Source organism: Nipponia nippon, unplaced genomic scaffold (genome assembly GCF_047370975.1).
Source record: "Nipponia nippon isolate SJK-2023a ecotype South Korea unplaced genomic scaffold, ASM4737097v1 scaffold_9, whole genome shotgun sequence".
Lineage (NCBI taxonomy): Eukaryota > Metazoa > Chordata > Aves > Pelecaniformes > Threskiornithidae > Nipponia > Nipponia nippon.
Window position 1 is genome coordinate 48,133,119 of NW_028262413.1, and position 12,668 is coordinate 48,145,786.

A 12,668-nucleotide genomic window follows, 5' to 3' on the forward strand; every position below is an offset into this window, starting at 1 on the left:
CAGCGCTGCCAGCACCTGCGGAACAGCCTGGCCGCTCACAGGCAGATTAATATTTGGGGTTTTGTCTTCAGGTTTAACAATATCCCATCTCCTTGCATTGCTGGGGCGGTGCTGGAGACACAGCAGTCGAACCTTCGCCGCTGGGCTGCTCCAGAGCAAGCGGGGAGGGTCTCGCTCAGCAGCGTGGGATTAGCTCTTGCCAAAGCTGGAAAGGTGCTGCTGCCCGCAGCAAGGCGAGGAGGTTTTGGAGAACTGCTGCAGGGTCAAAAAGCTCTCCAGCCATCGAAGCGTCCCTGGATAAAATTAATATACAGTAAAACCTTTCCAATTTGCACTTTTGCTAAACCGTGCAATCGGTAATTCCGACGCAAGGTCTTCCCGCATCTCGGAAAAGATTTGATCGCAGAAAATTCTTGTCAGGTTTCATATTAAAAAATTAATGACTTTATAAAACTATTATGCAATGTGACACTGTGACTCCTCATAAATTAAAGACCAACTTTTACTTAATAAAACACATTAATTTTCATGCATCTCACTGATCGGTGATGCTCTGCTGTGTTGATATGAGCTCTTCTCATGATACGGTCACTGCAGAAAGCTGGCGTGTCCTGCAATTAATTTGTCTGTAAAAGATTCGCGTGAGCAAATGCATAGGGTATGTCAGTTGTTTGGTTTTTTTAAGGTTACTCACATCTTTATTACTTTTTTAACTCTCATCCTCGTTACATCTGCCAAGGAAGGGGAACAGGGCTTTGAGACTCGGGGCTCTCCCAGAGGTGCAAATGCATCCTGGTGACTACACATCCACTACGTGTGAGCATTGCCCTGCTCGGGCTTTACATCTGCTGCGAGAGGCTGAGGAGATGGCTTTTCTTTCTAATTGCTGATTAAATACAGCTTGTGAATACGAATAATAGCCATGGGTGCTGCTTTTGTTGTCGAGGGGTGGGCTTGGACCTGGGTCTTGGAGCCCCACCAGTTTTTGTATGAAACGTGGAAGATGTGCGAGGTGCCCCTTGCAGCTGGACTCCGCGGTTCTTGTGACGTTTTTCAGCAAAAAGCTGAAATTCAGTAAGACCTAATCGAGAACCCGGACAGATTTGGCAGCCTCTTGCCTTGCCAGACGCGCACGTGAGGTGCTGCGCGTAGCTGCTCTCTACTTAAACCTCGAGAGACCAGCGAGCTTAATGCTCGACAACGTGGTTATTTATCTATAAACGTTGCTTTTTCGCAGCCTGTGATTTGAGGCCTATCATTGTGAAACGTGGCGCCAGAGCCTGGGTTTTGTAAAGGCAATAGAGTTATTGGCATCCAGCAAAAAGGTCGGAAAAGAGAAATAGTTGTAGTTTGTAGGGAAGGGGTTTTAATATTAAAATACGTTCTCAGACGGTTTTAGGCTCTTGCCTTGCATCATTGCAGCCCTAGAGATTCTCATGTTGCTGCGCGATGAAAAAAAAAAAATCGTGCTATATTTTCCCCTTCTCTCTTTCTGCAAGGTTAATGTGTTGTTATGTCCTGTGACCTGGGGAATTTCATCTTGTCATCTTGTATAAATTTCAAGGAAAGCTCTTCTAGCAGATTTCTTTTTTTGCATCTTTCAGTCTCAATGAATGCACCCTTAACTGAAAATGTTTAGCATTAATAGGCGAGCTGGCTTGCAGGAGTTGAGATAATACGTGGTATTTAAATATTTCCCGTGATGGTTTTCTCTTTAGGCAGCAGTAAGCCATTACATCTCCATCTGTAATATTTATTAGTAACACAAAGCACCAGAATATATATGAAAATGTATCTTTTTACATTTACTTTAAGTAATCTTTTCATTGTACCAGATTTCAGAAGAAATTGGTTTCTGAGCTTGACGTTGCAAACGGAGGGAAATGGTGCAAAAGCCAATTTGCTTATTTTCATCTTCTTTTTTCTTTTCTTACGTGCGTGCAAAGGTTTACAATACTGCCAGAGGGTCACAATGATATATTCCCGCTTTGGATTCATATTTAGAGGTTGGGAATTTGTTCCAAATAAAATCCAGGACGTCAGGAGAATCCTGTTTTTATCTGTATCTTAAGTATGGCGTGTTTGCTGGCTTACGGAGGTACGTGTATGAATAAGTCTCCTCCGCACAGTTTGTTGCCGTTTCCCACGCAGCCGGCGATGCGGTAGGCAGTTTATGGTTGCAAGGGTTTTTCCACCCAAAACTGGAGGCTGCGGCGCCTGGGAGCTGGTGAAGGGCAGGCAGAGGAGAGCCTGGAGCTCGGCAGGGTATGATCTCTGCTAACGATCGTTAACGGAGGGTGGAAGTTTTATATCGAGCACGGCTGTGTGACATTGTCTGAGCTCATACAACGAGTTTTCCCTGTGAAATCCAATCCATCGGGCTGCAGATGATGTTCGCTGTGATCTTCCTGCCTTGAATCCTCTAAAGAGGTGGTGCTCCGGGGGGTTCTTCTGGTCAGTGCGGACTTTTAAATCTAAAATCACCCTAACCCAAAATGAAGTGTGCTCCCCTGCAAGGCTGCCAGCTTTTGGGATGGGGAGTCGTGTGTGGAGGGTTAATGCCAGGGACGGCTGGGCTGGAGCAGTAGCTCTGAAGACAAGGGACAGCTTTGGGTGGAAGAACTGGGGCGTATTCTGCTGGTATTGCACGGAGAGCGAGGCTGCTTTCCGCAGGCATCGCTTCAGACTGCGCTTGTAATACTCTTAGGGGAGCCAAGGTAATTGGAGCAGATTTGTAGATGCTGGGTAAATTGCTCTTTTAGCATCAAATAACTCTTACCAAAATCTAGTAATAACATATACGCTAAAGTTGCAAAGATTTATGTGGCGTTAAAGGGATTGCGTTAGTTGTAACATCGTTTGGAGCTTTAGTGGTCTCTGGGGTGGGGGTGGGGGGAAATCTGTTAGGGCATTTTAAATGCATTTTAAAATAAGCATGATGCTTCAGTAAACAATTAAATGAGAATGTATGGAAGACCGTGATAAGGACTTTGCCACTCAAATCTGCTTAGTTTTGACTCGTCACGGGTCTCAGTGTAAATGGGAGCAATTCACTCCTCGACCAGGACTTTCCTCAAGGCTCACTAATGGTGAAGCCTAGAAATATCATCTGGCAGAAGCAAAGGAGTGATGGGGCAAGGAGGAGGCGCGTGCAGGGCTGCAAACACTGTTTTTCTGAAAATGTGCCAGTAAAATCCTCATGTTCTTCCCCTCTCGTAGGTGTGCCGTTGTCCACGCAGTGGGGACCTCAAGGCTATTTCTACCCCATCCAGATTGCACAGTACGGGTTAAGTCACTACAGTAAAAACCTGACGGAGAAACCACCCCACATCGAGGTGTACGAAACGGCTGAAGAGAAGGACAAAACCAGCAGGTCCGTGGACTGGACGGTGCCGAAAGGCTGTTCTCTGTCCACGGTGTCTGATAAAGCCAAGTTCACTAGCGTCAAACAGTTTGTCGCTCCAGGTGGGTTGTCCTAAATGCGTGGCAGCTAAGCCACGTCCGTTAATTTGCACAGATGGTGTCAGAGGAGCTTTAACTTGCTAGTATTAACGTATTTTCATTTCTCCTGCGTGACTTCCCATCCTTAAGATCTCGCCTGAGAATGTCATCTCGTTTCTGTACCTCTGGAGTTTTTCTTTTCTTCTGTTTTCTCTCCATCACTGCTTTTTCAACACTATTTTCCTGAAAAAATGGGTGGATGTATGCGTGGAGGGCAATGAGAAGCTACAGTCACGTTTCCTGAGCCTTTCAGCTTCTGTCTCAAAATAGAAGCAAAAAAAAAAAAGAACCAGTTGTGAAGCCTGGGAAATAGCACTGACGTGTGATAAGCAGATGTTGACAGATGACAGATAAGGTCTATTTTCAGCCTGGAGCAAGCATAGCACGTGCAGCTCTCCGGTTGGACCCGGGATCTCTCTCTTCATTGGGATGCAACTATTTTTGCAAAATTGGAGATCTTATTTCTGGCTAACCCAAGTTGCCTGAAACAAGAGAGCAAGAGGGAGCAGCTGCAGGGGACTCGGGGAGGATGGTGAAGATCTGGGGCTGCATACGGGCGCTCTCCTTCACCTGCAGACGTGCAAGATGCATTTTGTTGCCGTCTCTTCAATTTACTGTGTTCTGTTTTGTACTTAGCAGGGAAATTCATTATTTCATGCAAGAGTTTCCTTTGTGCTAGGACAGGCTCGTTAATAAGGATGTAATGTATTTTTCCTCAATCAATAGCCATTAGAATTAACGAGTCCATTACTTAAAAAGACAATGAAGTAATTTTCAGTTGGCACCTTAGGCCCGGGTCTCTAGGGAAAAAATCGTCGAACACTCTTGTGTCTTTGTAGTAGATAAATACGGGGAGAGGAAAGGCTAAAAGATCTGTTAGGTATTCAGTCCTCATCCTTTATTGATGGCAGAGTAATCTGTGGGGCTTGAAGGCCACGGTATGCATCCACTCATCTTAGATGGCCTTAAGTAATGGATTTATAGGCGCTTAAGGCAGTGCAAACAACGGGCAGCCTTTAGTTCTCTCCTTTGCTTCTTAAAACTCTTTTTTTCCCCTTCTGTTATAATTCACTTCGTTATCACACAAGCGTTTATTTCCAAGGAACCATAAAACTTACTTGACAGGAATTGCGAGTGGGGTTTTTTAATTAGATTTTTCATAGGAGCAAAACGTTGTGGAACAAAGCGCTCGGTTTCCTCTCCCAAAGCAGATGCCGATCTCCAAAACTCAAAGGAGTGAAGCTTTTACTGTAAAAGGTTGGAAAACATCACATTCAGTCAAAATAATAGGTCCTGTACAATAGCACCTTGCAGCACAAGATGTGGAAACGGTTGTGATGTGAAATGCCATAGATTAGTCTGGGAGATGGGGAAAGCGGACCATAACTCGCTGGCTGCACGTAGAAACATTTATAGGGCGTTTCACTCATGGAGAAGTAGCAGAAAGGAAACAATTGCCTTGCACGGGAGAATTTTATTCTATAGAAAGCCGTTAATTTAAGATGGCTGTCTTTAAGTGTTTATCATCCCTCTGTGCCTTCGGAGCTACAGGATTTGCAGGCAGCCTTACAAACTAATTAGCCCTTTGATCTTCTAGTACAGGTTTTTTGGGGAGGAGTTGATTTTACATTTTAAAGCCTAGCCTGCGAGAGAACACTGGATTTCATTATGTGGCATTGCCTAGGAGCTTTATTTAGTATTTTTTTTAATTAAACTGAGTTTTGCCAATGGAGAGGTTAATAAATACTTTAACACGTTAGCCTTTCTGTATTCTTTCCATTTTTTCCCCATTAAACTAATCATCGCACTGGTTTTTGGAACCGTCAGGTTGGGAAAGAAAAAAGTCACAGAATTAAATATTAGTCCTGAGGGGATCCTAAATACCTGCTTCTCGGCACCTCCGGCTTTTTTTTTTTGCTGAAAGCGGAGCTTTATGCAGAAATGCGACTGCTCAAGCGTTTTTGGTGTCTTTTCTGCCAAGTGAAATTTTCAGTTTGGAACAAAAGGGTGGTTGTCGGCTTATATTTTGAATCACAGCAGAGGAAAATCACGCAACACCTACATTCTTGCAGCTTGGCTGCTGTGCCCCGTCCCATAGAAAAAGTCCGGCCCTGCCTGTCCTGCCTGCCTCCTGAGCTGCAGGCAGCTGCAGGCAGCAGCAGGACCCCGCCGTTGGTGGCCCTTTCCCTTACCCCAGATCCTGCTGGCAGCCGTCGCACTCCTCCATCCATCAGGTACCAAAAGCATCCGATAAAGCCATCGATCGAGCCCCTGGCACTTCTGCTCCGCAGCGAAGTGCTGCAGCGTGTTAATGTAAGATGCAAACGAGTTCTCCCCGGTGCTGCGGGAGTCGGCCTTCGCTCACGGATTTACTTTTATCCTTAATTAAATAATATATGATAGTGGGCAGAAAGAATGATGGAATTATTGATGGGCTGCCCTAAAATCTTTTGGTTCCTGCCTGGTAAGAGGGTTTACCTCTGGAAGCTGCACTTCGTAGCTTAAACGTTTTGGAGAAATGAGTGCTTTACCACTGAACAAGGCCTTTTTTGTTTGTTTTGCAGAAAATACCGAGGGGGTGTCTCTGCAGCTTGGGAACACCAGAGATTTTATTATTTCTTTTGATCTCAAATTCATAACGAACGGGAGCGTGTCCGTGGTTCTCGAGACAACAGAGAAGAACCAGCTCTTCACCGTGCACTATGTCTCCAACACCCAGCTCATCGCTTTTAAGGACCGAGACATCTACTACGGCATCGGTCCCAGGACTAGCTGGAGCACCCTCACCAGGGACCTGGTGACCGACCTGCGGAAAGGCGTCGGCCTCTCGAACACAAAAGCCGTGAAGCAGACCAAAATCATGCCCAAGAGAGTGGTGAGGCTGGTAGCAAAAGGTAGAGGCTTCCTCGATAACGTCACCATCTCGGCCACCGCTCACATGGCAGCTTTTTTTGCTGCCAGCAACTGGCTGGTGAGGAACCAGGACGAGAGGGGCGGCTGGCCCATCATGGTGACGAGGAAGCTCGGGGAAGGATTTAAGTCCTTGGACCCGGGCTGGTACTCAGCCATGGCGCAAGGACAGGCCATCTCGACGCTGGTGCGGGCGTACCTGCTGACAAAGGACCACGCGTTCCTCAGCTCGGCTCTGAGGGCGACGGCGCCCTACAAGCTGCCGTCGGAGCAGCGCGGGGTGAAAGCCGTCTTCATGAACCGGCACGACTGGTACGAGGAGTACCCAACCTCGCCCAGCTCCTTCGTGCTCAACGGTTTCATGTACTCCTTAATCGGGCTGTATGACTTAAAAGAAACGGCTGGGGAGAAGCTGGGGAAGGAGGCGCGGGTCCTCTATGAGCGGGGCATGGAGTCCCTGAAGGCCATGCTTCCCCTCTACGACACCGGCTCAGGGACCATCTACGACCTTCGGCACTTCATGCTCGGCACTGCTCCCAACCTGGCGCGATGGGACTATCACACCACCCACATCAACCAGCTCCAGCTCCTCAGCACGATAGATGAGTCCCCCATCTTCAAAGAGTTCGTCAAGAGGTGGAAGAGCTATCTGCGAGGCGGCCGGGCAAAGCACAACTAGAGCTTACAACCAAACCCCTCGGTCCTGCTGCCTTGCAGAGGTACAGTTTCAAAGGTTGCATCCTAAATTTTGTAGGGACCGTTTCAAAGAAGTGATCCTTAAAACTGATCTTCTGAAATCATTGCATTCCAGTGTGGAAATATTTGGGTCTGATGGGTGGGATTCGGGAACTTCACCTGTCCTTAGTGCTCCACAGCGAAACTATCTGCACGAAGCAAAACCCCTTTGTGCTCCTGAGTTTGGGGACATCTTTTGTTTGTGGTTTGTTTTTTTGGTTTTTTTTTTTCCTTTTTGCAGGAAAATATTTGCAGAAGCCATACAGGTCTCTCAAGTCCAGCACTTGCCTGAAAAGTTAGTCTGTGGCCTCTTTTAAAATGGAGTTATATGTGTCTATGTTGGAACAGCATAACAGATCATGTGGTGTAACGCCGTAAATGTGTATTTACTTGTAGCCTGGGTAGTGGACAGTGCATCTTTTTAAAGGTGGGGGTTTTTTTAATACGGATTCTTTTCTTGGGGTGAAAAACACACTTTTTTTTTTTTTTTTTTTCTTCCCAATTCTCCGTATGGAGATCCTTTAGCTGCATGGTTTCTTTACAGACGTGTGGACGGAAAACACGCAGACGGCGTGCAGGCTTCGAAGTCACGTCACGTAAGCACAACTCGGTGGGGCTCGCGGAGCTCGCAAAGCCTGCAGCCGTGCCACCCCCCTTTTAGAAAGCCAGATTTACCATCGCCCGTCAGGTTTGCTGGTGTCATCTCCTCCCTGGTAGCTGCAGTCGCTTGTCGTGGAGCCCAATGTTTTTCACTGTATTTTTTATGACATCTGAGAGGTTTCTCTAAGCTTTGGTAACTTCGTTCTTTGGGAGACTTGTCTTCAATTCCTGAGTGTGACATGGAGCTCGTTTTGAGTAGCGTGCAGGAAATTCAATTGGAATTAATTAAGGTTTTCCTATGGTGATTTTCATTTTTAACCTGCTTGAGTATATCAAGCATTTTAAAAATTAAAATTACCCCAGAGGCCTTTCCAGCTCCACCTGTGCTTTAATGCCAGGTTTCACCTCTGCCTACTGTCTTACTCATCGTGTAAGGGGTCGTTGCATCTCCAGCACTGGCTTCGTGGGTGTGCTTTGTCTTCGTGGCTCTGCCAGGCGAGCAAGGGTACTCGTGCAATAACCGAACACACGCATCCGAACCCAAACGCTTTCACTGTACTGTTGTAATGCAGAAGAAACCAGGCGGTTTCTTGTTCCTATTTATCAATCCTTTACACCCACCATTAGCCTGCCTTCCCGGCGTGTAGCGTCCTGGTTGATCCAGAGGAGTAAAACCAACCGATTGCATCCTTAGATCGGGGGTGTTTAGTTTGGTAGCGGAGCAAATACCGGGTTACCAGCTCTGCTGAGGCACGCTGGTGTTTGCTGTAGGAGTCCCAAACTCGAAAGCTCCCGCTGTATGCTGGCATGGGAAGGACACGTATTACCGTAGTGGTTTTTCCACTGATCCTACTATGTGTTGGACGAGTAGGTGGAGGTTAAGCTTATGATGTTTATACTGAGGACAAAGTTGATTCAAATCACAAAAAGGCTGGGCACAAGGACAATATGCATCTTGATTTTTTTTTTCTTTATTTTTTGATGCTTTTTTATTTCTCGCAGATATTTGAGACAACTTTGTAATTACTTGATCTTTGCAAACGCGTGCTACGATCATATCAATTGAGAAGTGGATGTCACAGGAGAAATTTCAATACCAAAGGTAGCAGAGGTGATTTTTTTTTTTATGTACATGCGTATACGCACACGCGCGCGCACACACAAAACCCAGAAAAATGTGCTTCCTTTACTGAACGACTGGTCCTTACTGCAAACACAGAAACATCTCTCTCCTGCGTGTTTCCTCCATCTTTTGCCCATTTTGGATTTGGAGAATCTAGCGAGACGCTTTGGGTACTGCTCAAGAGATGGTATCGGTGCCTTATGGAGGCCACAATTTCCTCTTTTTTTAATGAATGCCCGTTGCAAAATCGCGGTGTCGCTGATCTTTCCGTGCTGCGTGAGAGTCAGCCCGGCAGCTGTTGGATAGGTGAGCTCAGAAGCGTAGGCTGGCCACGCCAACGCCATCGGTCCTGTCAGACCACCTTATCCTTAACACCCCCGTCGTGGTGTTGTTGGCCTTAGCACACGTGTCAATTAAACCAACCACCGTCAGAGGTGGTAGAACCGAAGAGAGTTGGCGTGGGGGTTTCTCCTGGTTTATTTTTTAATTGAGTTGTGCAGTGGAAGAGGATTATTGGACGTCAGTGCCCATAACTTCATCGAATTCACTTAAGTTGGGTTTTGTCTGTTTGTTTTCGGTCTTCAAACTGACAAAGGTCTTAGTCGCTAAGATCTGTTTAATCTTTCTATGAGGCTTTCTGTACATAGACTTCATCGGAAACATAGTGCGCATGGGTATATGCAAACCAGTGACACACAAGCACAACTGTACGAGTGTGGCAGTGCTGTTTTTCTCGGCCATTGTGCAAGACATTCACTGAAAGCTGCTATTTTCATTCACCTTGTAATTGTACTTTATTTTTTCTACTTTTTTTTTTTACATGTGGGATATACACCATGTGTTAAATATGCAATAAATTGTTTACAGGATGCTCTTGTAAAGGGTAGTCCTTTGTAAAGCTGTACAGACTTTGCAGTTTAAGCACAATGTGCACACGTTAGTTTTATATACAGCGAGACATGACTTTTTGCAGAGGGAAAGGTTCTACTATGTTTATATACAAAGTAAACGGATCAACGTTTGTGCTTAATGTAAAGCTGCTTTATAAAACTGTAAAATAAATTTTTTTATCTTAAGACAAGCGTGGGGCATTTTCGTTATTTCAGTGGGTACCTTCTGCCCTATGTGCGGTTGCAGATGAGCTCTGATGAGCAGTTGTCTTAGTGGTTCTGAGTTGTCTCCTTTTAGGGAATTCCAGGAGGTTTTTATTCTAAGTACGGTGGAAAATGTCCTTTCTTCAGCGGTTAGGAGTTTGCTGATTTGGGGTAAGGACCACGGGTGTACATCCTCTGTCCGCTCAAGTAAAGTTCACGCAGTGTGTTGCCGATGTGAGTTATTTCTGCTGAATGCATCTTATTTTGAGTTCATATAATTTTTGTTAAATAATGATTTTAACTAACTGGTCGCTGAAAAAATACCCTAACGAAGACGACAGGCGGTCTGCTGAGGTTGCTTGTAACGTGCAAGAAATGCACCAGGCTCTTAACTCTTGCTTTCAGCTAAAAACACACAAGTCCTATCAAAATTCCCCCCCACCATTGGGATTGAGGCCACCTCTGCCTTAGCCACTCCAGGCCTGAGGTGACGCTTCCCCCCTTGACGCAGAAGTGCCGTTAAGTCGGAGCCGACTTTTCCCGACCGACGGAAAACCGGTGCCTCCTGCTGCAGCCAGGATGCCACGTTTGACTCCGTCGTGAATCATTTTGCGTGACTGAAGCCCATAGAGCAAACCTTCGGCAGCCGGGCAGAGCTGCAGGACTGCCTCCCAACTGCTTGGGTGAAAATATTGATTTTCATTACTTAGCAGTTTGTTAAAAACGTATGAATTGAAAATAGAAGTGGATTTAAATATGTTGTCTTGGTGATGAATTTGAATGTTTGCTGCTCAGTTTGTGGCGAAAGGAGATACATTTACCATCTGCCTGGAATGACTGATAGCTCCCATGTATGCGTTGCGCTTCTTGAATGTTAAATATCCGCTTCTATACTTTACTAATCTCTTCCAAAAACGGCAGGAGCTATTTAAATGCCAAGCGCTCGGCGTTTCAGCCTATTAAACAAGGTGGAGTTTTGCAATGGCGAAGTGCAAATGTTGAGAGACATCCTGGCGCTCGCTGGCTTGAATCTTTAGGACAGTAAATACTTTAAGAGCTCATCTTGTTGAATTTGTACCTCTTAAGCAACTCGCTGAGTAGCTCTCGTTGGGTTGAACTGAAGACGAACAGGACGGAGCACCTTGTGCCATGGTCATCACCACTAACGAGCAGAGGGGTTCTGCTCCGGCTCCTGTGGCTGTGATGGGAGTCTGTCCGTCTGCACCCGCCGGGACAGACGGATCCTGTGCATCTCCTGCCAGCTGCCAGGAAAAGCCGCATCCATGGGGCAGAGGAGTTACTGCTCCTTTCGAGGCGTCGCCAGGCTTGTGCCACGGGGAGTTGGTGGATCCTCGTGCTGTGAGTACGCCAACAGCACTTTATTTCTCAATGCACTTGGGTGGGCGCAGAAAACCTGCTGCTGGGGGCCCGCTGTCGCTCTCCCTAAGGAGGCGGTGTGAAATATTTGATGGCTAATTACGGCAAGGTCAGGCTTCTGGTGCGAAGTGCGGGAAGGAACGAGAGCATTGGCCTGGCCTCAAGCCCTTGAGGTTCTGCTCTTGCCCTCGGCGTGTGCAGATGCTGGTACCAGGTCCTGCTCTTCATGGTGGTGAAGGTGAGGTGTCTCTCTGGTGGTTTTTTTTTTTGTTTGTTTTTCTAGATTACTGTAGATTAATAGTACTCGTTAGTGGGAAAATGCTTCACGTACAGCCTCCCTTCTGCACCATTCCGCTGTGGCTCCATCCCTCCCTCCATCCCTCACCCCCAGTGCCTCCTGGCCCCCTCTATCAGCAGAAACGCTGCTCTAAAGAGCTTTCCCCCTTTATAAGCCCAGCGTGATTGCCTTCCTGAGCTTAGGCGATGCCATCGTCTTAAGGCACTCCCTTCTAAATGGATTCATTGTGGCTTTGTGGCTTTCCGTCACCCCGAGGAAATACGAGAGACCGCGCTGATGGAGGGGAGCGGCTTCCCCGCACAGCAGGGCTCCAGCCAAGGAGGCGGCAGCTTCTTTACCTGCGCTGGGAGACAGAGATGGCGCACGGACGCGTTTCCTGGGCCCAGGAGCAAAATCTCGGCCGAAGCTTTCTGGATGTGAAAAGAGGCTTTGAGGGCGCTCGGGAAGAAGCTCGTTGTGCTCTGCTGAGGATGCTGTGAGGGCGCGGGGCGGCGTGGGCGCAGGCACGCCTGTGCTCGGGGCTGGCTGCGTCCCGCGGCGGTGCCCTGCGGGACCCGGCTCTGCTCCCCAGCCCACCCGGAGGGCCCCTGCGGGCGCTGGCCCCAGGCCGGCAGTTTCCTCCCTTCCCTGCTCTTTTCCAGGTGGGATATCAAACTGCCCTTCGCACGGTGCCCTCTAAGGCACCGAATCAGCCGGGGCCCCCGGGCACCGAGCACCTCCTGGCACCGAGCAGCACCTTCAGCCGCTCACGTGCAGGAAGCACCTACAAAGACTTGTTTCTGCAAAGCCCATTACTGGGAGGGGGAAAAAAAAAATCCAAATGGCATCGCTTGGGTGGGGAATACTAACCCATTAATTTGATCATAAAGAAGCCTTTTTATTAAAATCCTGTCTTTATCCCAAACGCTCGCAGGGCTTGGCTGGATCTTATTAAACGCGCCGATATTTCACTGTAGCTTTTTGTTTTCCCTGGGCCTTGTTTGAACAATCAAATGTCAGCAGAAGCAGCTGGTGGTAAATGCCATTTCCC

The 12,668-nt window shown here is 47.3% G+C and overlaps 1 protein-coding gene across 14 annotated transcripts in view; it reads left to right on the forward strand.

Moving 5' to 3' along the window:
- GLCE (glucuronic acid epimerase) overlaps positions 1–12,668 on the forward strand; it is a 67,259-nt gene that overhangs the window by 46,103 nt on the left and 8,488 nt on the right. For 13 of the 14 annotated variants that reach the window (XM_087743550.1, XM_087743560.1, XM_087743556.1 and 10 more), the window contains 2 exons: positions 3,220–3,465; positions 6,066–7,130. In XM_087743550.1, the coding sequence (XP_087599676.1) occupies positions 3,220–3,465; positions 6,066–7,090 (1,271 nt within the window). In that variant the 3' untranslated portion in view covers positions 7,091–7,130. Of the gene's footprint in view, positions 1–3,219; positions 3,466–6,065; positions 9,968–12,668 lie in introns of those variants that run through there. The other variant, XM_087743562.1, reaches the window with a different exon arrangement.